Source organism: Piliocolobus tephrosceles, chromosome 8 (genome assembly GCF_002776525.5).
Source record: "Piliocolobus tephrosceles isolate RC106 chromosome 8, ASM277652v3, whole genome shotgun sequence".
Classification (NCBI taxonomy): Eukaryota; Metazoa; Chordata; class Mammalia; order Primates; family Cercopithecidae; genus Piliocolobus; species Piliocolobus tephrosceles.
In genome coordinates this window covers 21,437,406-21,465,060 of record NC_045441.1, presented here as the reverse complement: position 1 = coordinate 21,465,060, position 27,655 = coordinate 21,437,406, and the positions used below count along the sequence as shown (strand labels likewise).

At 46.0% G+C, this 27,655-nt stretch overlaps 1 protein-coding gene across 1 annotated transcript in view; it reads left to right on the top strand.

Moving 5' to 3' along the window:
* Positions 1 to 27,655, top strand: part of WIPF3 (WAS/WASL interacting protein family member 3) — a 110,623-nt gene that overhangs the window by 58,732 nt on the left and 24,236 nt on the right. The window contains exons 3-7 of the mRNA XM_023188369.1: positions 10,622 to 10,754; positions 13,756 to 13,887; positions 18,606 to 19,358; positions 22,824 to 22,973; positions 24,063 to 24,164. Of these exons, the coding sequence (XP_023044137.1) occupies positions 10,622 to 10,754; positions 13,756 to 13,887; positions 18,606 to 19,358; positions 22,824 to 22,973; positions 24,063 to 24,164 (1,270 nt within the window). The remainder of the gene's footprint in view (positions 1 to 10,621; positions 10,755 to 13,755; positions 13,888 to 18,605; positions 19,359 to 22,823; positions 22,974 to 24,062; positions 24,165 to 27,655) is intronic.

Sequence of the window (27,655 nt, the reverse complement as noted above, 5' to 3'; positions counted from 1 at the left end):
GATGGGACTCTGGAGCCCTCATTTTTAACTGCAAAGAGGGGCTGTCTCGGGTGTCTTTAGGGGTGACTTACTCCACCAAGCATACTCGGCCACTGGCAGACTGGACCCAGATGCTTCCTGAAATGCAGACAGCCAGAACAGAATAGTAAATTGAGGAACTGACCCCTGAACTCAGCTCTTTCCACTGTACCACACTGCCTTCTTAATAATGAGTGGATAAATATGCTTTGGCAGTGCAACTAGCAGGAAGAAGTGGCTCAGAGAAGAGCCAAGAATGTTGAGCGCATGAACCACAGAGACACTAGGGATGGAGGATCACTGCAAACCAAAGAAGGACTTGTTGGGTGCAGACAGGGAAGGAAAGGCCTCTACTCTTCATTGACAGGGCCTAGAACTGGAGTGAGGCCCAGGGATGACACAGTTATAGAACACATATGCTCAGCAGCCCAGTCTGGTGACCTAGGGGCCCAACCCAGAGAGATTTGGAAGAAGGTTCTGGAATGGATGAGAATTCCATCAAATCCAGCAATGAGACCCTTTCAGTACTGTCCTTGGGCTAGCTGTGAGTCATTGTTTCTCTAGGATTCAATCCAAGTCTGGACCCAGAGGCATCTGGACTTTTCATGCAAAGGTCCTAGAAACTGACAGTAAGAAAAGGAGGTCTAGGCTGGGCGTGGTGGCTCACGCCTGTAATCCTAGCCCTTTGGGAGGCTGAGGCAGGCGGATCACCTGAGGTCAGGAGTTCAAGACCAGCCTGGCCAACATGGTGAAACCCTGTGTCTACTAAAAACACAAAAATTAGCCAGGCGTGATGGCACATGCCTGTAATCCCAGCTACTTGGGAGGCTGAGGCAGGAGAATTGCTTGAACCGGGGAGGCGGAGGTTGCAGTAAACCAAAGTCATGCCACTGCACTCCAGCCTGCATGACAGAGCAAGACTCTGTCTCAAAAAAAAGAAAAGGAAGTCTAGATTCACTTACATTATCTTCTATAACAGACAGTACTGTGGAAACATCTTGAACTTTCTAGAAATTTTGGAATTTTCCCTTGCTTAGTTATTTTTGTTACCTTTGTCTCCTTTCATATGTGAGTAGTGTTCATAACCACTATTATTTTAGAGTCAACAAAGGGAGGCCATATGCCAAAGACCCTGTTGCCCTGCAGCCAATAGGCAGACAAGCAAGGAGAGAAGAGGCCCAACACTCAGAAGAGAGAGGTGGATCAGCAGGGCTGGCCCATAAGAGGTTCTCTGTTACCTGACAAAGGAGTTTCAGGTACAGCTTATTTACAGTTGAGGGTATCAGCCACACAGCATAGGGTTACTCTGTGCATTTTCCATTTTAAGTCCTCTCAGTCCCCCTGCCAAGGTGGCTGCTGGCATTTAATGCACTCATCAGGCTCTTCTCGGAGCCTGTCATTCAGCCTTGGCCGTCCTTTCTGGCTCTGGCAAAAGCCTAGCACTTAGCTCCTTTGGTCCCAGCCTTCTTCGACACTCCACTCACTGTCTGTTTCAACCCATCCTCCGTTTTCCTTCTCTGATGCCCCTTTCCTGCCCACTCCTTCCTGCTCTGGCTCTCACACTGCTTGCAAGGCAACATCTATCCTGTCCTTGAGCCAGAGAGCAGTGGGACCACTCCACCCTCCTCCCAGCTGCAGGCCTGTCTTGTATTTGCTGGGTATAAGAGGTTGTGTAGTGATGAAGAGAGTCAAACTTGCCTGGACTCACTGCTTAGCTCTGTACTTGGTAGCAGTGAATGATCTGCTTCACCCTCGTGCCTCATCTGTAGACTGGACATAATACTCGTAACTAGTACCTACATTATAGGGTTGTTCAGGGCCTTTGAAATGAATTAATACATGCAAAGCGGTTGGGACAGTGCCTGGCACATACAAATGCCTTCCCATTTCTTTTTATCATTGTTATTGTCATTGTCACCCATTGCATGTTGCAGCCCTCTTGTTAATTCCCTTACCCAAATGCCAAAGTCACTGCTATGTGCACTCTTAAGTAGAGAGAAGGAGCCGGGCCTCTGTAAAAGATTGATTATTTCAAATGAGAAAGAGAAGGAGGAGCCATAGGGACCTTTGAGGTTTCGAGCCTGGATGAATGGGGAGAAGACCTTAACAGAGACTGAGGGCCAGCAGCACGACGAGTTGGAAATAACAACAGTAATGTTATTTCATTAGTTTGGAGATTAATCTGCCAGGCAGGGGCATGTTTCTTTTTGATAGTACTTTTTGTCTAGAAGAAATAGAAGATATGAAACCTGACACTGTTACAACTATGTATTATTTATTAGTTATTCCTGGTGCCATGCCCTTGACTCCTTGCTCTAGCCCCCCCGCCTTTTTTTTCTTTTGAGTTCATGAGATTGTCCTTTCTAGTTCCAACTTAAGTTTGAAGATCAAATTTTCTCATAATTTAAAATTTAGTCTTAAAAGCCTGAGAATATTGGCATCATTGAAAAGGAGAGAATGGTGTGGAATTGAATTCACATCTCTAGGGACACAGTGGCCAAAGGATAAAAAGGGTGAAGACATTAGGAAGAATCAGGGCTGAAATGTGACCTCAAAAAACAATCACTTCTCTTCCCATACCTGCTTGCTTTGTGGGAGCAGATAAATGTCAGGGGAAGCAGAGTCAAAGATCCAGAGACTAAGGTTTCTATAGAGTTCATGTCAACAAATACTGATAGGTTGCTCCCACAGTTTTTTTTTTTTTTTTTTTAACTGGATTCACTGGTAAGAGAAAGTGGAGTGGGTTAGTTTTTGCACTCAAAAATAAGGAGCAAGACCAATATGTAGAAGCTATAATACTGGGCAAGATACGAGCAGTGCTGCAGAGAATTAAAAACGATGTGCCTCGGCAGCAGAAAAGCAGATCACACAAGGAAAAGTTTAGTTGAGAAAGTTCAAAAAATACATTCTCTAAAGTAAACTCTATTTGATGTCAAGAGCTTCACGGGGAGATGAAAGGTTTGGCAGATATGGGTGTGGGGCATCCCCAGAAGAGGTGGCCTGAGCACGGGCTTGGAAGTGGGAAAGAAGAGACACAGGATAAACCCAGAGCAGCTGGAATGAGGCTCCAGCTGGCCAAGGAAAGATATCTTGGGACAGTATGGCTGAATTCCTTGATTCGGTAGAGACTAGTGGGCCATTGAAGCATTTTGGGATAGAAGAGTCAATTAGCACTTTAAAAACGATCATTTGAAGGCTGTCTCAAAGAGAGATGAGAGTCCAGTTTTGGAGACCAGCTAGGAGGCTCTGGGTCTAGAAAATAAATAATGAGAAGTGTGTGTGTGTGTGTGTGTGTATGCACATACACAAATATATAAAATATATGTACATATGTGTGTGTGTGTATGCACATATATACAGTGATATGTCGATTAACAAAGGGGATATGTTCTGAAGCATATACATTGTTAGGTGATTTTGTCATCATGTGAACATCATAGAGTGCACTCACACAAACCTGGATGGTAGAGCCTACTGCACACCTAGGTTACGTGGTATGGCCTGTTGCTCTAGGCTACAAACCTGTATGGCATGTTACTATACTGAATGAATCCTGTAGGCAACTGTAATGCAATGGTAAGTATTTGTGTATCTAACCATATCTAAACATAGGAAAGGTACAGTAACAATATGGTATTATACTGTTATAGGGCCACTGTCGTCTGTGTGGTGCATTACTGACTGATAAGTCATTATGCGGGGCATGTGCACACACGCACACACATGTACATATGCCCCTCCACGCTGAGCAAAACATCCTGGCAATCTTACCCATGCTGCATCACCACTCTTTTTTCTTTTTCTTTTTTTGAGACGGAGTTTCGCTCTTGTTGCCCAGACTGGAGTGCAATGGTGCAATCTTGGCTCACTGCATCCTCTGCCTCCCAGGTTCAAGAGATTCTCCTGCCTCCGCCTCCCATGTAGCTGGCATTACAGGCATGTGCCACCACACCTGGCTAATTTTGTATTTTTAGTAGAGACAGGGTTTCTCCATGTTGGTCAGACTGGTCTTGAACTCCCAACCTCAGGTGATCCGCCCGCCTCGGCCTCCCAAAGTGCTGGGATTACAGGCGTGAGCCACTGCGCCCCACCTGTATCCCCACTCTTAACACCATGCGTAGCACAGAGTTAGCACTCAAATCTTAAATAATATTGGGTTATATTAATATTCAAGGGGTTCGCTTTACTGATTCCTATTTACCGTCTTTTCAAGTCCCCTCTTTCCAGCAGTTTCTGTGAACTACTTTTATCAGTTAAAGTAACCATCACGTGCATTTAAAGACGTGTTTTTGTCTAGTGTCTGATCCACCATTTATATGTTTAATGTCCTTTTGAATTGATAGTTATGGGGTAGTTGAGACTCTAATCCCTGCCTCTGAAATCTGTCTGTATCTGCCCAATTTACACATGTCCCAAATCTCTCTTTCTCCATGTTTCTTCATTTCTACTCTTTCCATCCCTAACATTTATTCTTATATTTTTCTGATTATTCCCTACTAGAGAGACTTAGAATTAATACTGGTATCAAAATTCTCATTGTTGCTAAAAATTAGTACTACAATGTATTGCCAGATGTGCAGTTTGTAGTTGGGAAGGGATTGACACACAATAGAACTGCTTGATAACACTGGTTTGGGTAGGAAAAAGCTGGCATTTATACATAAACTCATGGTACCCCGTGGAAATCTGGGCAAGCTCAGCAGGCAATACTAATGAGGCCTCTGATTTTTTTTCCACTGGGTGAGCTGGAAAGTCATTGTAGATTTTGAGTGGAATAACATGATCTGGGTAGCAGATGCTCTGCTAAGGGTAGGCGTGTTGCTCTAGGAACACAGCTAGGGCTCTTCATCTGACCTTCCAAGATCAAGACGCCTCTTGGGAGACAGCCAAGAGACAAGTGTAAAAAGAGCAGAGATCAACTCAAGCCGAGGTTTGGAGGTGAGCACCAGCATGGAAGGCTCAAGGAATGGAAAGTCTGGGCTGGTCACTAAGGGCCTTATGCAACGTGAGGGGATTTGAATCCTCAGGATTCAATTCAAATGGATCCAGCAATGAATGACACAATTAATGATACATCTTTTATAAAGATTACTCTGACTGCTGTGTGGAGGAGGGCAAGGAGACGTGAAAACCACATAAGGGAATCCAGAGGTGATGAATGCCTGCATTAAGACATCATGGCAGCGATGGAGAAGAGGTGACAGATTTCTGAGAAATCAGGAAAAACAACAGGAGTTTGCAATGGACTGGCTGTTAAGAATAAGGAAAAGGGATGAGTATGAGGTGGCCTTTACATCCCTAAGTGAGGAGGTGACAGCCGCAGATAATAACCAAGTCATGAAAGCGGATGAGATAACCTTGATGGGTAGGCTTGTTTTATGGATGTAAAGAAAAGGACCAGACTCATAGCTCATAGCCCCAACAAAAGACCCCCTCATTCTGCTTTACCTCCAAGGAAGCAAAGGGGCACAGGATGAATCAGTTCTGTACTCCAGGTAACAGTCACAGGTCTGTACACAGTATTGTTTAAGATATCAGATCTTGGCCAACATGGCAAAACCCCATCTCTACTAACAATACAAAAATTAGCTGGGTGTGGTGGCATGCACCTGCTGTAATCCCAGCTACTCCGGAGGCTGAGGCAGAAGAATTACTTGAACCCGGGAAGGGGAGGTTGCAGTGAGCCAAGATCATGCCACTGCTCTCCAACCTGGGCAACAGAGTGACATTCCGTCTCAAAAAAAAAAAAAAAAAAAAAATCAGGCTTTAGAAAAGAAGGTTAGCAGGTATATTCTTTTTGAGCATGGATTGGAATTGGATATTTGGGTTTCTAAAAATGAGACTTGGAACTGTTAGATCTCAATGTACCTCATTCTAGAACAACTTGACTTATGCACATATGGGGTGCAGGGAACATTGTGTCAGACCTGACAGGAGAAAGTTAGTTTTTTAAGCAAATATTTCATGTCTCTCTTTTGGATTCCAGGTTCTCTGTGTTCTCCTACATAAAGATGGCAACAGTAGAAGGGAGACATTGCCATTCTGGCTGTCCTTGGGATTCAGACTTGGTAATGAACTGCAAAGACCCTGGCTGCTGATGTCTGTCTGCCCCCAAGTTTTAGGAGACAGGGTAGGCTGAGGGCTGGGGTGATGAGCAGGCTTGTATGCCTGGAAACCTGAGCACTAATTTTAGGTTTAATGGCCACATTGGAGAAGCTACCTTTAGAAGACTGCAAGGCTGAAATTGTATTAAAATGATAGGGTTTGGATCCTTGTTGAGAGAAATGACCTACTAGATTAGAATTGACCAACTAAGATTTTTATTAGCATTTTTCACAATTATGAGTATTGGAAAGGTGAGGATGGCATATGGTGACAGGGTGACAAATAGCAGGAGATGTGTATGTCAAAGTTTTGATCTGGGCTGGACTGTCATCTCCCTTCCCCAAACTATGCCATAAGGCAGTTGACTCATTTGTTGGAATGACAAATGGACATGCGAAGGCTTTTATAATGTATCAAGGTGAGAGAAAAGGCCCCTCACTAGTTTTTTATTCTATCCTTGGCTTTGTTAGGACTGTTGTTCAATTTTTGTATTTCTGATCTCACAAGCACACTTCAGGCTTTCATCCTTTATAACCCAGGGGATGAGCTAAGGTGCATATCTATTCTATGATGGTTCATCTTTTGGGGATCCTGGGCTATCTCTTTTGAAGCTTGCTGTAGAACCAAGTCAACAAAAGCTTTGTGTGAAACCCAACAAATTGTCACTACTTAAGCACCATGTTAATGAGACAAAATAAGAGTGAACTTAGAAGTAATGTTTTGTTGGGTTTTTTTGTGTTTTGTTTTGTCTGTGTGTGTTTTAGTTTCTGGTGCATAGTTTTGCCATAGGAAAAGTGTCCAGGAATGGCTTTCTCTCCCTTGACTGTGTTTTTAGTGAAGTTGCCCATGATCAGGATTTGCGCAACATGAAACGTTCAGTGAATATTTGAAAATCTTTTCTTTCCTGTTTCTGCATCCTGTAACCAGAGTAACAAGAATTCTTGGGGTGGCAGGAGGTTTTTTAAGACAGCAAATTATGGTTGAATTGTCAATAAATATTGCAGATGAAGTAGAAATGACTGGCTTTGTGTAATGTGGTCTTCAATATGCAAATGGATATGTCTTTTTGTGCAAAACCAATTAAGTCTAAATATACTGTATATGGTCGCTTTTGCCACAGAATTGTTAATTCCTTCCTGCCGCACAGGAGAGGAAAGGATTGGAGAACACCATATTAAGATCAGGTGAGGCCGGGCGCGATGGCTCACGCCTGTAATCCCAGCACTTTGGGAGACTGAGGCGGGCGGATCACAAGGTCAGGAGATCGAGACCATCCTGGCTCGATGAAACTCCGTCTCTACTAAAAAAATACAAAAAGTTAGCCGGGTGTGGTGGCGGGTGCCTGTAGTCCCAGCAACTCCAGAGGCTGAGGCAGGTGAATGGAGTGAACCCGGGAGGTGGAGCTTGCAGTGAGCCGAGATAGTGCCACTGTACTCCAGCCTGGGCGACAGAGAGAGACTCCGTCGCAAATAAACAAAAAAAGATCAGGCGAGAGAGCCCTCTAGCGGGAGATCATCAGGGCGTTCATCAGGGCTGACACCGGAGCAGAAAGAGAGCCGAGAAGTCAGAGAGGGAATGTTAAATTTAGCCCACAGGGTTGAACTGCACCGTGTAAATAAACACACTGTGACTTGCCATGTCCTCCTGCTGACTTGGAAGATGTTCACTAACAAATCTGCCCTGTAGAATTGTCAAGAACTTATTGAGACATGTCCAAAGTTAAAATCTTCATTTTAAGGACATGTAACATTCTTCATAGTGCTCACCTGTAATGCCTGGCCTGGGCAAAGTCAAGGAGTGGAGGATACATTTTGGTAATAAACAGTCTAAATTGGATGACATGACCCTCCCCTCCAATCCGCAAGGGCCAGTAAGGGATGGGATTTTCTCATCATTCCAGTTGCTTTTTTAAAACAAAGAACCCACCAGTCTTACCCTTGCCTTCCCCAAGGCTCCTTTGAGTTGGGCCATGAATATTATTATAATTCAGTGGGTTATCTTCTTATACCTAGAAGGAAAATTACAAAGCACACTTTATTCTCCAAAATCCCTGACCATGATGCATACCTGAAGTTGTAATGTCAAATTCACACAAAAATTTTCATACCCTCTTAGCTACAGTCGTGATATTTCTTTGGTCCCTTAATTTGTCATTCATTATTTATAAATAAAATGAGAGGAAACTTTAAAAATGTTAAAATTTTGCAGCTTAAAATGAACTCATGATATTAATGGTTTATATGGGGTTTTTAAAAGCATATTGTATGGGAAATGCCCCGCCTTTCTAAAATAAATAAATAAATAAATAAAATCTCCAATGAATCAGGATTGAGGCTCCTTGCTCACCACTTTGTTGTTGACCATCGTTCATAAGTCCCTCTTAAGGGTTCAAAAGCTTGTTTCCAGGAGACAAGAATCAGACTTTGAAGCCTATGCCCTTCAAAGCCTGCATAAGGTTCATAACCCACGCAGTGGAATTCACCAGTGAAAATGTGAGCTCAGCACATTTTAGCCAAAACCACAACTGCCTCTGCTTCTAGTCTGTGACACAAGAGAGCCCATGAGTTTCTAGTCAGCCAACCTGATTTGTCCTTTTTTAAACAGAAAATGGCAATAGCAAGGATTTATAAATACTATTTATACTCCAGGGACCCTCCAAGGTCTCATGTCTTCCTTGAAGCCTACTCAGCCTGAAAAACATGGTCATTTCTGGACTCTTGGTGGCCTTCCTCTCTGGGGAGCCAGCATGGCTGCCCAGTCCTGTGCTGCACGTTGCACAGTGGCTTAACTCGCTATAGTGTATGCCTCTCTGCCTGGTGCATGAGTATGCCCTTAAGAGCAAAGACAGCTCTGATACCCTGGGTCTAGTTCATTCATTCGCTCACTCACTCAAGTCATTTATTCATTCGTTCATACAGTAGTTATTGAGCCAGATCCAATTCTACTCTTTGGGGATATTTTTGTGAACAAAACAGACAGAATCTTTTTTCGTGATGTGGAGTCCTTGGGATGGATGAACACTCAACTCATAATCACAAATTGAAATTTTCCACAATGATAATATAAACTTATACCCTATGATAAATGTGACAGAGGAAAAAGGAATATGGTACACTCAGAGAAAACAGTGAATGGCCTTATTTAGATTTTGGGTCAGAAAAGGCCTCTGAAGTGGTGATATTTAAGCTGAAACCCAAAGATACATGGTATCCCCATACAGTAGGACTAACAAGTATTTCTTGCTTTGAGAAATGATCAGCCATTTCTAAGGTCACGTGGTTGGTATGAACCTTCTAACTGTGGAGAATTCTCCTGGCTGTGGCTTCCAGGGCAACCCCTTCCCTCCTTTATTTGCCACCAACCTCCTCAATGTTCTTTCTGGTGTTCCCTGGCTCTAATAACCCATGGAAACCTCCACCATGTCAGCTAAAGCTACAGCTGAAGTGAAGCAGCCGTATCTCAGGCAGAATTAGGACAAAAGTTTTTCTTGCAAATATATTTATGAAGCATTTAGCAGTCCATTAGACACTTATCCTAACAAAAGAGCATGTGTCCTTGGTAGTCACGGTGTTGCAAAGTGAAAAGCACATGGCCTTTGGGATTCAGCTCATCTGGGTTTGAACCCCAGCCCTGCAGCCTCAAACAGACGATTTCTTAGTCTCGGTTTCCTCATCTGTAAGATGAGGCAAACTCACAAGGTTTTGTGAGGACTAATGTAACACACCCAGGCACAGAAGGCAGTCACCAGACATTCACTGTCATCTTCTGCATTCCCTTTCTCCACAACTTTCTGACCTCTATGGGTCCCAGTTTCCCCTGAGCTCCCCAGTTCTCCCATCTGCTCCATGATCACATGAAGGCCACCATCCCCCATTCAAAGCCAGCTCCTAGAGCATGAATCTGCTTCCCTTAAGAGGCACAATGGGCCCAGCATGAGCCACCTAGGACCCAACAGCAAGGAGGATGTGAGTACCTAAGGACTGAGCAAGACTTCCGTCCTGCTCTGGAGAACAGTCCAGGGGATGATGCAACTCCCATCGTCAAGTGGGGAATCAGCCAAGCAACAGGAGCAACTCCCATCGTCAAGTGGGGAATCAGCCAAGGATTTGGTCCAGGAGGGGACCTGGGGCACCAAGCAGGATGATCATTCAAAACCTGAGAGCAGGGGCCAGGTACTCAGGGACAGAAGCCCTGGGGTGGGGAGTGTAAGAGAGAGGAAGGAGGGGCTATGATTTAGGGCTCTCTAAGACCTCCAGGAGCTTGTGCACAAGATAGGCACTTCGGACTGGGTCATCTAAAATAAAGAGTCCCTTCTAGGTCACCAGGTAAAGAGGTGTGAGCAGGACCCAAAAGTGTCTCTCCCATAGGTAATCCGAGATCAGCCTTGGGAATGGGACGGGGAAGACTGAGAACTGCAAGAGGAGGAACTGACAGCAGACGGGACATTTTGTTTATCTGAAAATGCTATTATAGTCAAATCCTTCTTACTCCCTTACAGGTAAGCACAGACACCTCCAGCTTGCGAAGGGCAGATCCAAAAGGCCGGAGTGCGCTATTGGCTGATATCCAGCAAGGAACTCGCCTGCGCAAAGTCACGCAGATCAACGACCGCAGCGCCCCGCAGATCGAGAGTAAGTGACCAGCCCAGCCAGGCCTCCTGTGAGCCAAGGACAGGCATGTGGGGCACAGCCAGACACCCCTGCTGGGGCCACAGCTGCTTCCCAGGACACATACAGAGCCATCTCAGACCTGCTCATTGGACAGGCCAAGTGGGCGAGAGAACCAGAGCTTTCCCTCCAAATCTGCAAATGGTTTAGAGCATATCTTCCATCCTTTTCAAATGCTAAAAAGAAGAACTCCGCAATGGGACAACTTTTTAAAAATTACGATAAAATACACATAACATAATATTCATCATTTTAACCATTTAAAAGTGTTCAATTGGTGCCAATTATTATATTCACAGTGTTGTTGCAACGATCACCTCTATCTAGTTCCAGAACATTTACATCACCGCTAAAGGAAATCTCATATTATTAAGTCATTCCCCATTAGTCCCCAGCCCTTGCCAACCTAATCTACTTTCTGTCTCTCTGGACTTGCCTATTCTGATATTTCAAAGAAATGGAATCATACAATACATCGCCTTTCGTGGCTGGCTTCCTTCACTTAGCATAATGTTTTCAAGCTTCATAGATGTTGGAGCATGTATCAGTACTTCACTCCTTTTATCATTGAATGTTTAATTATATGGACACACCATGTTTTGTGTATTCTTTGTAGGGTAACATTTAAAGATCACTCACCCTGTGTCAACGTGGTCATCAAACTCAGTGATAGAAAGTGAAGGGCTCAACATTTTTCTAAAAATGCAAAATTTTTGCTTCACTTTTCACAAGGAGAAAGATGTATTAAGAATTCTGTTTCAGAGGATATGACTGAAGCTTACTGTCCGCTAGAATGTGACAGAGTAAATTGAGTCCTGTGCTCAGGTCAGATGACCCACGTTGAGTTCTGGTTCTGCAACCAGACAAATCTGGGAGCCTCTTGGAGGCTGTTTGGTCATCTGTGAAATGGGGAGACAATACCTGGCTCCTTTTTTGTCTTGGTCAAGATTGTTGGAAGTTGAAATAATATATGCAGAACTTTTTAGTACAGGTCGAGCATCCCTAATCCAAAAATCCCAAATCTGAAACTTTTTGAATGTCGACATGATGCCTCACATGGATGATGAAGATGACGTTGTTAACCCTGAAGAAAATGTGCCTCCAGGTGACATGGTGGAAATGTATGATGGGTTTATTGAAGGACAAGAGCGGCGTACATTCATAAGAGAACAAGAAATCATGTCAGTTTACAAAATCAGAGAGGCTTTTGAGACAAAAACCATTTTTAATGAGGCAGATGACTCTGGAGGAAACATTTTTAGAAGACAGCTAGCAGAATGCTTCCTCAAATCTAGAGGACCTACTTCCTGGTCTCTCAGTGGTGTCTGATGTTTCTTCTCACCTAAAACAATGAGATCCAGTGTACAGTAACCTTTAATCAAACACAGCATTGCAGGAGACTGAAAGCCTGCCTTTGTTTGTTGCTGCTGTTGTCTAACAGCTGATCTGGGTATTCTGGTGATACTATTGTGTTGCTTAGTTACCTTGAACACATTATTTCTTTGCTATGTTAATGGTATGCCATATTTTTAACTGCTAAGTTCTTATGTGTGAAGAAGTGTAGGAAAATGATTGCTTATTGGTAGCATAGAAAGTCAGTGTCAGGAATGATGGTGATGGACAAACCACAGACTGACAACTTGGGAGGATGAGATGGTGACATCCTTGCTTTCTGATGGCTCCATGAATGCAAGCTTTGTTTTATGCACAAAATTATTTTAAAACATTGCATGAAATTACCTTCAGGCTATGTGTAAAGGTATATATGAAACAAATAAATTTCATGTTTAGACTTGGGTCCCATTCCCCAAGATATCGCATTATGAATATGTAAATATTTCGGAAAAAAAAATATCTGAAATACTTGGTCCCAAGCATTTTGGATAAGGGATACTAACCCTGTAATGTAAGGTGTTATTATGTCTTCCTATGTTCTGCTATGATATGCATGATGGTAATTCTTAAAGATAGTCCTAAAAATATAATTATATCTCCTATTTGTAATTATAAATGTCAACACATAGGATAGACAAATTTTTAAAGAAATATTTTCAACATGGAGTACATTAAAAATTAGTTTCTGGTTAAACCCATGATCGAATTGATTAAGGCTAATTAACAGGTAAATCAATTTCATCGAAACACTCACTTCCTAATCGTTCTCATGAGTAAGTAATGTATAATATTAACACTCAGAATAATCTGGCCACTTTCCTCCACCAGTGGGCACTGTGCCCTAATTTCTCTGTGCATATTAGCTTCTGGTTGTAAATATTTTCTGCCAGGAATTCTTGTCTAAGCTGAGTATCTTCTCATTTTCTGTAGTTGGTAATCACACATGTCTGGAAGGCTGGAGTTAGTGATACCTTTCCTCAGGGGCCCATGATCTTTCTGTTCCATAGATGAAAAGGTTCAGGGAGGCATGAAGGGCTGAGGGCATGAGGGCTGGAGAGACAGGAAGGAAACTGCCAAGGCACAATCATTGCAGGCTTTACCTCTTGCTTGCTGTTCTGGTCAGCGCTCTGTGGACAAGAAGTTAAAACGACTGACTGAATTAAATCTGTGGGTTTTCTTTGTCTAGTCCTCCATAGCCAAGTTGAAAATAAGAGCAGCTCTACATCTACGACGTTTGGGTTTTCTAATTCAAAGGTGCTGCCAGTTGCTCTGTTAGCATCTACAAAATGGCAGTGTTCAGGTCCCTTTGTTTTGGTCACTTTTCAGGGAAGTTGGGCACAAATGGTTAGTTCTTTGGTAGGGCTGGAGAGGGCAGGGCATGTGAGTCTACAAGGTATCAAGGCAGAGGGTGCCTGGAGAAGATGCTGAGTGAAAGGATGACATTGGAGGTGGGAGAATGGGAAGGTGGACAAGGGCAGTGGTAGACAAGTGTTAGACGATGGTCTGAAATGAGACCTGGCTGCTCAGCTCTGCTCTCAAGTCCTTGCCTATTTGTGTCTTCTCTCTAAAGGTTCTAAAGGAACCAACAAAGAAGGAGGAGGTTCTGCAAACACACGAGGTGCGAGCACACCTCCCACCCTGGGAGATCTGTTTGCTGGTGGCTTTCCTGTATTGCGACCAGCAGGCCAGCGGGATGTAGCAGGTAAGGAAGAATTCATCCTGGCTCCCTTGTGGTCTGTATCTCCTTAACTTGTGGAACCATCTGGGCAATCTACACATGCCAGTAAGCAACAATGGTTTTACTGAACAGTCATGATAGAGTAGAAGATCATGTTCTTGGGACCTTAAGCACTGGAAACTTCCAAAGTACAAAATGGTTCTTGAGAAATCTTTTACATCATCATCCTGTTTAAATTATTCCATTGTAATAGTTGAAAAATGACTTGTAATAATGTGTAATACTTAGGGATGGCGTGATGGTAGCCCAGACTGCAAGGTGTATATCGACAGAAGGTCTAAATTGTAGTAGAACTTCATAGTGACATCACTGTGGATGCACTAGCAATGCATGAGTTGTAATGATTCAGTCTTCATATCAGTTAGGTACTGCTGTGTAACAAAACACCCCTAAAACTTAAAAGCTTTAAACAATCGTTTTTTAGCCTACAATTCTGTGGGTTAGCAGCTTAGAGTAGTCTCGGCTGGGCTCCCTCTTGCATCTACAAAGAACTGCAGGTCGTGTTGGTAGCTTTGCTAATCTTATATTTCTCATATTTTTCCAACCTCTGGGGCCTCAGCTATACCCACTCGCCTGACTCACCTCTATCCACATGGTCTCTCAGTATCCAGCAGGCTGTCCGGGCCTCGTTTTCATGCCAGCAGCAGGGTTCCAAGAGAGAAGACAGAAGTATAAATAAAGCCTCTTGAGGCTTAGTCTTGGAAGTATTACTAGGATGTAACTTGGAAGTCTAAGAAGTATCACTTCCTGTCACATTCTCTTAGCCAAAACAAGTCACAAGGATGGAGAAATAGACTTTGCCTCTTGATGTGAGGAACTGTAAAATCATATTTCAAAGATTATGGAATCAAGTATAAGTGGGTAATGAAGGTCGTGTCTGTAATCAGTCTACCTCAGTGATTTTTGTTTCAGTGGGCATCAGAGGTTTTGAAAGTATTGCATTAAAATTGAACAAATACAAATTTACTCTGAGAAAAAATACAAACAAACCTGTTTTTCCTATTCTTGTTCTCTTTAACCACCAAGCTGAGTAAACTCCAGGAATATCATAAATACAGGAAATACAAAAGCCCAAACATTCCTGGTACTGGATGTTCCATTATGTGACTTTGCTAACTTTTTTAATGGCCTCTGTGACTGTTTAGTGTTATGGGATGCTTATGCTGCCTCACTCACTAATAAAAGTCCAGCAAAGAAAAAGACGCTAGGATATTTTGAGATCCAACTTGAACCTTCTCAAGGGCCATGTTCATTTCGTCGTTTTTGCTGAGGGGTTAGCAGGAAAGGTAGAGCACAAGGTCTTCCTCAATAAAGACAGCGGATATTCTTCAGTGCCCTCTTCTTTTTCAAAATTTCTGAGTGCCATCAAACCAATATCCTTTGGAATAGAAGGCTTTCACCAGTTTCTCTTCAGAGAAGATGGGAGAAATGGGCCCCAGTCAGGTTTTCATAGGAAGCAGCCAAAAATAGCCAGCAGGAGTCCTACTGGTCTGCTTGTCTCCAGTGGGACATAAGTGTCAGATGTTTGAGCCACTGTAATAGGGAAGACAAGAATTTATCTCTTTAGAGATGGAGGTCCATAAGGAAATGGCTAATGATGCCTGTTTCAGGATGGAAACTCAAGGAGAAAGCCACCAGATAAACACATGGACTGGGTACCATGTCAGGGCAAGGCAGGCCATGGTTCCCTGCTCCCAGCCCTTTCCTGGCAGCCCCCTTCTCATCAGAGGAAGGGACTTGAGCCTTTGCTCCCTCTCTGAGCTTCTGGCCTAGCTTTCTTGGTGGTTCATGCCGTCCCCTCCACTCACGCTGTTCTCCTTGCTGCTCTTCACACAACAACATGCTGCTGCCCCTGGGCGCTTGCACTGAGTCTCCCTTGGCCTGAAAGTCTCATCTGCAGGTGTCTATGTGGCTCAGTCTCTCCCTTCCTGCAGGTCTCTCCTCAGGTGGCAGCTGATCAAAGTGTCCATGAGGTCTTCACTTATCATCTCATATAAAGGTTCAGTCCCATCCTTTCATTCTATATCTCCTTTTCCTTAATTTACTTTTCTTGTATTACTTAGCACCGTCTGACACATCATGTATTCACTGGTTTATCTGTTTATTGTCTGTCTTATCCATCTAAAGCTAAGCTCCATGAAGGCAGGGACTGTTTTGTTCACTGCCATAGAAATGCCTGGCACATGGCAGGTGCTCAGTAAATACTTGCTGACTAGCATGTGTGAATGGTAGTGTAGTGACTGACATTCAATAGGGACCACAGCACAGTGTCATGGGCTCATGGTACTTCTAGGGACTCATGAAAATATTTAAATTTCTTTTAAAATCAGAAGAAAATATATGACCTTTTAGGGTCAAAGAATGTATTTGTCTTTGTACCAATGCAGTCATGAATATAAATATATTTTTAATGGAGAAGAGGCCCACAAAGGCAAAAGTGCCTAGGGACCCTGGAGTCATAATGCAGCCCCAGCTTAGAGCTCCAAGGGAGTGAATTACAATAAGATATGATGAGTAAACATTATTTCTGGGTTGAATAGAATATGTAATGAGACTTCCAGGGTCTTCTGGAAAACATTCAGATTTGAGGAAGAAGAAATATTTCATCTTTTGATAAACCTGCAGGTTATAAAAGCTGAATCCTTTCCTATGGGCACAGCATCCCTGATGCCCTCAAGCTGGCCTTTCTGCCACCTCCTGGCCTCCTTTGTGTTTTCTTTGGATTTCTAGGGCTCGCATTTCCATTGTGAAGGACAGCCTCCTCCCTTACTTCCCTCAACTCCCTCGGAGCTCTCTGTCGGCCCAGGCCTGCCTCCTCCACTTGCCTGCACTTACACCGTCAGCCCCTCTCTCCCCTGCAGTTTCACCTTTCTCCCTGAGGAGCATGAATAGAAGCTGGGCAGGGATTTGCCCGCCCTCGTTTCTGCTGCGCATGTTAGGATAAAAATGAGTATGCCCACATTTCTCATGTGGTTGGTGGCTTCATCAGCACAGGATCCCCTACTTTTAACTGACTCACTTTAAGGGTTCTTGAATCTTTGAGACATGGTGTCCTTGGTTACTTAAAAGGTTTGGATAGGCTATTTAAGGGTAGGCTTTGCTCTGTTTTGCAAACTTTTATTATCCCTTTCAATTTCATTCAGCCACTGGGCATGTAGGTAGGCTCTGCCTTGTTTAGGCAGCTGCCTAGGTTCTCCTCGTCATCTTTATGTATTATATGAAAACAGGTTTGAGAGCTTCTATGCAGGAATGTCTGAGCTGACACCTGCTAATACCATCCTCACTCTACCTTAAGAACAGCCATTCCATAATGTGGTTGGATTATTATGGTCTAGGTGACTGTCACATTATAGCCAGAAGGGCTCATATTTGGAAAGCCAGATACCAAGGTCTTGCCTACTTAGCTTCCCCTGAGTCACCTCTGCTAGGCCGTGCTTTGATGGGCCTGGCTTTTGAGATCCAGTACTTTAAGTGTATGACTTAGCACCTGATTGAGGTAAACACACAGGAGACTCAAGTACTGCAAAGATCAGAACCCCCTAATCTGAAATGAAAGCTGCAGGTCCCATGCTGCAGCACCCAGGAAGTAGTGGGTGTGAGAAAACATCATTTTTCAAGTGTTGTCCACATGTTGTCATGGTGATTATAAAATATAGGGGAAAACATACTCCCCAGAATTCTTATAAAAAGAGCACTAAATCTGGAAGAAATATTTTAATCTGCTTCCTGAGTAGACAGTGATACTCCAAGGACATCTCTAAGCAGTAATTGCAGAACTTCAAGGAAGTAAACAGCGAGAGGAACTTTTTCTTATTAGACAGAGGCAGAACGAAAAAGGGTGAGAACTAGCAAAATGGTGCAAGATTGTGCAGAGTATAGAGGCCCCTCCTGGGGACATGCTCCACCAGAGTCTTCCATGAGAAGCAAACGCAAATGCTTACAAGAGCAAATCGTTGTTGTTGAATTTAAAAGAGGAATTGAATTTCAAGCTGGGGCAGATGCAATGAAGGATCTATAGAGTGAGAAAGCCAAAACCCTTGGGAATTAGCGTTAAGTGTTTCGGAAAGGAGGTTGTGAACTTTCAGAGGCCATAGAACTGCGAGGTTCAAGGTCATTGGACCTGGGTTGTCAAGGGCAAATGTCTTCCTCCAGTCTTATCTTATGTATTCAGGAAATCATGAATTTTCTGCTCTCAACACAGAAACGAAAAAAGTCATTGTTCACAGAATGCTGGGAGTGAAGAAAACCTCCCTAGCCAGGAGTGCTGGTTGGTACACCTGAGGGTCCAAATTAGAGCATAAGGGCTGATGGACCCAGCAGGTGTCAGTGAATGAGCGTGAGTGTGGCCTTGATTAGGAAGGGCAAAAGACACCCGGGCAGTCCTGGCCTTCGGCTTGGATACTAGGGGCCCAAGGCAGATGACAGCAGAGGTGGCATGGATAGGAGGGCGGGAGGCCTGATCTGGGCTTGTCATTAATGCTGGCAAGGACCTTGGAGCTGGTCCAGTTGGTCCTTCTGTGTGACAGCTGCGGCACCTGAGGCCTCTCAGTGGACACGTGCAGAAAAAGCTGTCTATAGTGCAGCTCACCGCGGGCAGGCTTGAGTGTCCTGAGTGCCGCCTACCTGCGGGGGCTTTCTCCTTCTTTATTGCCGAGCTAACCCATAGTCTGTTTCACTTCCAGGTGGCAAGACAGGGCAGGGCCCTGGCTCCCGCGCGCCCTCTCCCAGGCTTCCCAACAAAACCATCAGCGGCCCGCTTATCCCGCCTGCCTCTCCCAGGCTAGGCAATACCTCCGAGGCGCATGGCGCTGCCAGAACAGCCCCGCCTCGCCCCAACGTGCCTGCCCCGCCCCCTCCCACCCCACCCCCTCCGCCGCCACCCTTACCCCCGCCCCTTCCCTCTTCCTCCCCCATCAAAATTCCGCTTGTGTCCCCACCTGGCCCACTGACCAAAGGGAACCTTCCGGTGGTTGCACCCCCTGTGCCCTGTGCGCCACCACCTCCACCTCCGCCACCTCCCCCAACGCCACCCCCGCTGCCCCCGGCCTCGGTTCTTAGTGACAAGGCAGTGAAGCCTCAGCTAGCTCCCTTGCACCTCCCGCCCATTCCGCCCCCACTCCCTCTCCTCCCACCTTTCGGGTATCCGGGGCTCAAAGCGGAGCCCGCCAGCCCTGCGCAAGATGTGCAGGAGCCTCCAGCCCCGCCACCCCCGCCGCCCCTGCTCCCCACTTATGCTTCGTGCTCCCCGAGGGCTTCTTTGCCCGCGCCCCCTTTGCCAGGAGCTAATAACAGCAGTGAAACCCCACCCCCGCTACCCCCCAAATCCCCCAGCTTCCAGGCCCCACCGCAGAAGGTCAGTGCGCAGGCCTTGCCGGCCCCGCCTGCCCCTCCGGGCTCCCAGACGTTCCTGCAGAAGAAGAGGCACGGCCGACCAGGTAAGGAGCGCTGCCTGGCCCATTGCCCCTGGTGGAGCGCAATAAAATCTTGTCGTTGCACAGGACTTTATTGTTGGAGGTATTCATTTCAGAGATGGACACCAGGGGTGAGGGAGGCAGAGAGATTTGCCCAAAATCATGCTGCCTGTAAGCAGAGGATATTGGTCTTGATCTCCTGCCCTTACTAGCTCTGTGGCCCTGGGCAACCACTTGGCCTCTCTGTTCTCCCTTCTCTTCATCTGTAAAATGGGGATAGATAGCAATAGTTGCTATCTCCTGGGCTTGTTATTAAGGATTCAGTGAGTTCTTAGGTTGGAGGTGCTTGGAACAGGGCCTGGCAACAGTTAGCTTGAGAGGGATTATTTATTCTTACTACCATCCTCCAACTCCAGATCTCCTCCCTGAGGTGGAGAGGGCGTGAGTGTGGCTTGTTTCCAGAACCAGGCCTCCTTTTATATTTGCCCGCGTTTTCCCGTCTGGCTCCCAGCCAGAATCTTCACCGGCCCTCAGTCAACTGGATTCCCACTCTGCCTTAGTTTTCGCAGGTTCTCCAGCTGACTCAAGAAAACTGAGGGCCTGTATTTTGAGCCAAATATTAAAAATGATTCCTTCACATATGCAGCACAGATTATTTGAATTGAGTGTGCATGCCCCATGGCTGATTTCCTTGGTCCCTCTAGTAGGAGGCTTCATTCAGTTTTAGTGCCCCTGTGAATGGGAAGTACCTCCACACATCCACAGACACACCCACATCCATGCACGCAGACACACTCAAACATGCACACTCATAACACACACTTCCACATGCACGCCACAACACACATATTCCTGTGTCTTTTAGAAAATATTTTAATGCAGAAAGCTTCTTAAAAGTATTTTCTTGAATTAAAAATAATGCAAGCTTGTTGCAGAGCAAATAGAAGGAAATTGAAATTGACCAGGTACGGATGGCTCACACCCGTAATCCCACTGCTTTGGGAGGCCCATGCATGAAGATGGCTTGAGGTCAGGAGTTATAGGCCAGCCTGGGTAACATAGCGAAACCCCATCTCTACAGAAAATAAAAATAAAAAATTGGGTGGGCATGGTGGCAGACACCTATAGTACCAGCTACTCGGGAAGCTAAGGCAGGAGGATGGTTTGAATCTAGGCGTTCAAGGCTGTGCTGAGCTTTGACTGTGCCATTGTACTCCAGCTTGGATGACAGAGCCAGATGCTGCTGTCTCTAAGTAGATTAAGTAATTAAATCACCCATAATAACATCATCCAGAGATAAAAACTGTCATTTGGATAGGTTTCTTTAATTATTTTTTCTGAATATATGTACATGTTTACATGGTTAGTACCATCTTTCACATACAGTTTTGTGCTCTGTTTTTAATTTAATATTATATTAAAAACAATTTTATCAAATTGTTAAAATGTCTTTATAAGAATGACCATCAGTATATTCCATATTCCTCATGTTAGATATCTAAGTTGATTCCATTTTTTGTTATTATGCATAATATTGCAAGAAATACTTTCGTAGAAATTTTAGTCCACATTTTTGATATTTTTCTAAAAGTATTGGTTTCTTAAAGGGAATTTCTGGTGCAAAGAGCAAGGATATTTTTAAGCCTCTTGATTACAAGAGGTAAGATTTTAATCATTCTCTTTTCAATTGACTGGTCAACATGAGGGCCAGCATTTGTACTCGTAAGCCCCTTTTGATATTTATTTTCAAATGTTTATGATGTGATGAAAAAAACAAAGCTTTTTTTTTTTTTTTTTTTTTTGAGACACAGTTTCACTCTGTCATCCAGGCTGGAGTGCAGTGGCAGGATCTCAGCTCACTGCAACCTTCACCTCCCAGGTTCAAGTGATTCTCATGCCTCAACCTTCCGAGTAGCTAGGGTTACAGGCGTGCACCACCACGCCTGGCTAGTTTTTGTATTTTTAGTGGAGACAGACCATGTTGGCCAGGCTGGTCTCGAACTCCTGACTTCAAGCGATCAGCCCACCTCGGCCTCCCAAGGTGCTGGGATTACGTGTGAGCCACTGCGCCTGGCCAACAAAAACAAGGCTTTTGATTCAGAGGGCTATGAGTTCAAATCCTGGGTTCCCCACCCACTCCTGTGGAAACTCACACCACTTGGGTTTGTTTTTTTTAATACTGAATTTTTTTTATTTGACAAATGGGCCTGCTAATAACACCTTTCACATAGGATTATTAGGAATATGAAATGAGATATTTGCATAGAGGGCTTGCACGTAACTTCAGCTCCAGCAGCATTATTTCCTTACTACACAGTGGGGCAGCTGTTCACCCAGAAGAGGGGCTGCAGTCCTTTTATCCTGCATGTGGGAGCAAGTAAATTCCTCATAGATCCTTGTGCCCAGAAAGGGAAGACCAGAAAGGGAGAGGAAGGCAGTTGGGAGGGAGAAAGGAAGACGGGCAGATGCTGAAGGGACATGAGACGTGAGGATGGTGGCTGGTGACTGAGAATGCCTGCTGCAGCTGGGGCCCCTTCATCTGCTCCAGAGTAGTGAGCCCCAGGCCAGGATGGGGATACATATCTGGCCTTCTTCTTTGCGTCTTTGGATGTGAAACTTGGTTGATCCATGTTCAAAATAAGGGCAATTTCTACTTTAGCCCAACTTGGGGGGAAAAGAGAGAGGTAGTAATTGTGAACATCTTAGCACAGATAGTAATAATGTTATGTCATCATTTCAAGAAGCAAAGTGATGTTTGCAGTGCCACTGAAGAAATAAGCAGAAGTGGAACCCCTGCATTGATGTGCCAGGATAGCAGATTTTTTGTTGCCAGATGAACCATACAGGAAAGTATTGGCAAAGGAGCTAGTGAGCCTCTCTCAGGCATGATCAGAGAAGGCTGGGGGAAGTAGGTTGGATTCAAGTTAGGCCCTGGTGGGCGCATAAGATTTAGGTGGACCAGAAGGAGAAACGAGCATTTGCAGTGCTGGAGAACCAGTGCGAGCAGGGACACAGCGGCAAAGCAAGCCCCTGACCACTCCCTCTTCAAGCCTCCCTCTGGGCCTCTTCTACAGAGAGCCCTTCCTGTTCTTACCACTCTCCAGTGATTCCCCTGCTTTGGGCTGTACCCGATGATGAAGGTTATCACCGTCATTAATATTATTGCAGCAGCTAACATTTATTGAGGACTTACTACATGCCACTCAACTTAAATTCAACTCATTGAATCTTCTCAATAACCCTGGGGAGTGGGTGTACTATTACTACTCTCATCTTACAGATGAGGAAACTAAAACACAAAGAGGCTATGTTACTTATCCCAATGGGAGAACTGCAATTCGGTGCCAAGCAGGTTGGCTCCAGAGGTTGCCCTTTTACTCACTATATCACATTACATCTGAAGATGGAAATGCCTAACATCTCACATAAAGTTATAGCATCCACCGTTCCCATCCGTGTGTCTGAATACACCATCATCTTCTCTGTAAGGGGCCGGTGGGGGAAAGCTAAATCCACCTCCAGCACCCCCTGCGAGATCACCCACCACAGAGCTTTCAAGCAAGAGCCAGCAGGCCACAGCCTGGACCCCGACGCAGCAGTCTGGAGGTCAGCTGCGAAATGGAAGCCTGCACATCATCGGTAAGTGGGGTGCACCCTCTGCCGGTTTGGCTGCCGGTAGGAATGTGATTCTCCCAACCTCTGGAGAGAGAGTTTGCTGGCCACAGTGCTGCCATCTCAGGGTGCATGCTTCTTTCATGAACACGGGCTCACTCCAGCACCAGCCAGCCCACAGGTTCTGTTAAATAGGGTTCCTTTCAAGGCTTTCTGCATAGTTTCGAGGCCCACTCTCTAGCCTTCTAATTCAGATTAGAGAAAGGGAAGAGAAGCAGCATTTAAACTGTGTGTGTGTGTGTGTGTGTGCGTGCGTGCATGTGCATGTGCGTGTGTGTGTGTCTGCGTGTCTGTGGAGAAATCAATGCATAAGCCTGAAAGAGTAGAATGATATGGATAAAGAGAAAGAATACATAGAAGGCCCACCAGGCAGAGGGACATTTCGAGTACAAGTATGGAGGTAGGAAGGAAAGTCACCTGGGGTCAGATGTGAGGCCATGGAATCTTTGGATCCCTTCTGTATGCTGGGCTAGTGTCTGACAGAGGCCCAGATCACAAAGCAGGGGCTCAGCCCATGAAAGGGTCACAGGAGCCCTCCCCTCCTGCCAACAGATCTCAGAGCAGAAGCTGTTTGCTTTGTGTAGCTCAGGTCCTGCCCTAGACACAGGCCATGCTCCTCCATTCCCCAGTCATTCTACCCACTTCTCCCTCCCCTCGAAACCCTCCCAGGAGTTTCTCAGGTGACTGCTGGGGCTTTGCCAGTTCCTTGTTGGCACGAGGGTCCCCACCTCTGATTCTGGACCCTGGAGAGCTCCGTGCCACTTCCACCCCTTTAGCAGCTTCCTTAAGGTGTTATTGGTTGGAGTATGTTTGGGTGGGTGACAGGGAGTGACTGGATTTCCCTCTTCCTGCTTCCCTCCATCCCAACCAACCAGTAAAACTTGAGAGGTGAATGGATGTCTTAGGGAGAACGGCTCTGTCGTTAAAATCCTTGCACTGAGCAGGCAAACAGAAAATGGTGGATGCAGTCAGAGTAATCTCTGTGCTCCTGGAAATGATCAAAACTTGGGTCATGACAGTAACCTGAGTAACTCTTTCCATTTCACATGTGTGCAGATGACTTTGAGTCTAAATTCACGTTCCATTCTGTGGAAGACTTTCCCCCTCCGGATGAATATAAACCATGCCAGAAGATTTACCCCAGCAAGATTCCCAGAAGTAAGTACCACCTGGATAAGACTCCTGGCATTTCCCGACCCTTCAAAATTAGGCGCCTGCTGTGCATCAGTTGGTCACAGACTGTCTAAAGGATGACATCATGATTTCACTGTACTGCTGCAAGGATGTAGTGCTGTGCATAGTTCTGGAACTTTCAGGACACTGATTTCTCCTGATACCTAAGTGTTCATTTAGAGATTTTTACAGAACACCAAGGGTAACTGTTTGGCATCAGATTTGGATGCCTAAACTTACCACTCATCCCTCTTCTCCCTGGAGCTTTTGATAAGGGAACTAACAAACCCAGACAACAGCAAAATAGGATATTTTGCATCAATCGCTGAGGAAGAACCTGAAAACCCCTAATACAGAACTCTGGCAAATCATGACATGGAGAATGTCCTTAGGTCAATGGTTCTCAACCTTGGCTATATATTAGAATGACCTAAGGAGCTTTTATAAATCCTGCAGGCCAGGCTACATCTAAACCACATAATCAGAATATCGAGGTATCAGGATTTTTAAAAGCTGCCAGGTGATTCCAACGTACAGCCAAGGTTGAGAATAATAGCCCAGTAAGGGCCTACCTCCTCCTGATTTCATTGTGTGGTCAGACTTTAAGAGAGGACATTTAACCCAGCTTAACTGTTCAGCCTTAAGGGTAGAGAGATAAGCCAGGCATGGTCGCTCATGTCTGTAACCCCAGCACTTTGGGAGGCTGAGGCAGGAGGATCACATGAGGCCAGGAGTTTAAGACCAGCCTTGTAAACATAGCAAGATTCCATTTCTACAAAATATTAGCCAGGTGTGGTAGTGCACACCTGTAGTCCCAGCTTCTTGGGAGCCTGAGGTGGGAGGATTGCTTGAGCCCAGGAGTTGGAGGCTGCAGTGAGCTGTGATCATGCCACTACACTCCAGCGTTGGTGACAGAGTGAGACTCTGTATCCAAAAAAAAAAAAAAAAAGAGAGAGAGAGAAAATGAGGTTATGAGGTGGAGGAGCCAATTCTTGTCTGGTACTGGGCCAATGAGATTGGGAAGGAGCCAGAGTCAACAATATGGAGTGAGTGTCAAATGCATTCCCACCCCACATCCTAAATAAGCCCCTATTCCAGACCTCTGTGGCTCCAGATGGAAAATCAGTGTCCAGGGTTAGCCTAAGACCAGGAATCATGAGCCAGGCTCTTTGCCCATCTCCTTTAAGAGGGACCTTAGTGAAGTCCCTTCTGCAGAACTCAGCTTCCTGCAGAGCAGAGGGAATGCAGGCCTGCCCTGTGCTCAGGTGGAGGGAACCCAGAGCCCTGTGCTCAGGTGGAGGGGGCGCAGGCCTGCCCTGTGCTCGGGTCGGGGGAACACGGGCCTGCCCTGTGCTCGCGTGTGGGGAACACGGGCCTGCCCTGTGCTCAGGTGTGGGGAACGGGCCTGCCCTGTGCTCCAGTCGGGGGAAAGTGGACCTGCCCTGTGCTCAGGTCGGGGGAACATAGGCCGGCCCTGCGCTCAGGTGTGGGGAACACGGGCCTGCCCTGTGCTCAGGTTGGGGGAACACGGGCCTGCCCTGTGCTCCAGTTGGGGGAAAGTGGGCCTGCCCTGTGCTCAGAAGTGAGGAACACGGGCCTGCCCTGTGCTCCAGTTGGGGGAAAGTAGGTCTGCCCTGTGCTCAGGTGTGGGGAACACGGGCGGGCCCTGTGCTCAGGTGGGGGGAACACGGGGGGACCCTGTGCTCTGGTTGGGGGAAAGTGGACCTGCCCTGTGCTCCGGTTGGGGGGAAGTGGGCCTGCCCTGTGCTCAGGAGTGAGGAACACAGGCCTGCCCTGTGCTCACGTGTGGGGAACACGGGCCTGCCTTGTGCTCAGGTGGATGTTCATCTCTGGGTCCACTAGGACATCTCTCTGCTGGCCTGTATGGCTGTGCATTTAGAGATATAACCTTGTGTGCCCTTTGTAATAATATGTAAATACCAACTGCTCTGAGTTGAGAGAGAGAGAAAGGGAGCAGTGTGAAGGAGGATGGAGGTAAATCCCACCCACTGAAGGTTAAATAGAACATGAAGAGCCAGCAATGGGGGAAGACAAGTGCTGTGTCCATCTCCCATCCCTGCTCAGTTCAGCATGCTCACATGAACCTCCTGTCATACAGCAGGCACCCTACAGGCACCAGAGGCTGCAGAGTGTAAGAAACAAGGTCTCCTCCCCACGCACCCACCACACACACTCCTGAGATAGATGAGAATTAGACCCCATAAGAGTGTCTTAATCAGTGATTGTTTAGAGTGCCAAGGGCACTTCAGTGGGCATGGGGGTGCAGGTGGATGCTGGGGGCTTGAAAGTCAGAGAGAGAGGGTCACAGTTCCACGTGGGTGGGAAGGCATCCAGGCTGAGGACAGGACAGACCCAGGAGAAAGCGTGATTGTGCTTGGTGCATGTACAAACCATATGTCCCACGTGGTATGTCAGGGCCCAAGGTGCCTGGCTGGGTAAGACCACACAGGCTGCTGGAGGCGCAAGGTCGGGAGTGTTGTGTATGTGTCCATATACAACACCACTTTTCCCATCTTGTGAAATATGCACAGGAATCAGCTTGATAAAAACCTAGGTGTTCGTGTTCTTACTGGAGGACACACCTTAGGTTCCCCAGCAGCAGACCTCCTAATACTGCACCCGGAATTAGGCTCCTTTACTCCCTCAGGCAGCAGGACTCACACATGAGGAAACTGAGCCTGGCCCCCTGTGGTCACAGAGTGTGCCTCACGGGACTTTCCACATGGCAGGGAGAGCAGAGCCAAGGGACCCCCTTCATCAACAGGCAGCCAGATCTCAGAGTGGGCCAGAAGGAGCCAGGCTGCATGGGGCTGCCCGCACATGAACCTGCGGGGACAAGGAGATAAGTGTGCCTTCTAATAGTCTGTGTCCCGCCTAACGCATTGGAGCGTGAAACTGTAAGCAGGGAAGAACTGTCAGTGAAAACACTAAACGACAATTCCAGGGGCGTCATGGACCCCGCGGCGGATGCTGTGGATGTTCGTGCCTGGCACTGTTCTAGGTGCTTTGCATACCTTATCATTTGTCCTTAATGCAGAGTTTCCAGACAGGGAAAAGGCCAAGTGACTTGTCTAAAGCCTCACAGCAGATTAAAGCCAGAGCCAGGAATTTTGAACCCACATCTGTCTGAACCAGGGCCAGTTCCATTTGGCCGTGGCAAACTCTGAAAACAGACATGATGAGATGCAGGTTGAGACAGTTAACCAGTGGCTTGATCAGAGGAGGTAGAGACCAGGGTCAGGGAACCTGTTAGCCAGCCATTATAAGAGCCTGTGCTGGAAGGCCGAGGCGGGAGGATCACCTGAGGTCAGGAGTTCGAGACCAGCCTGGTCAACATGGTGAAACCCCGTCTCTACAAAAATACAAAGTTAGCCGGGTGTGGTGGCGCACACCTGTAATCCCAGCTACTCGGGAGGCTGAGGCAGGAGAATCGCTTGAACCTGAGAGGCAGAGGT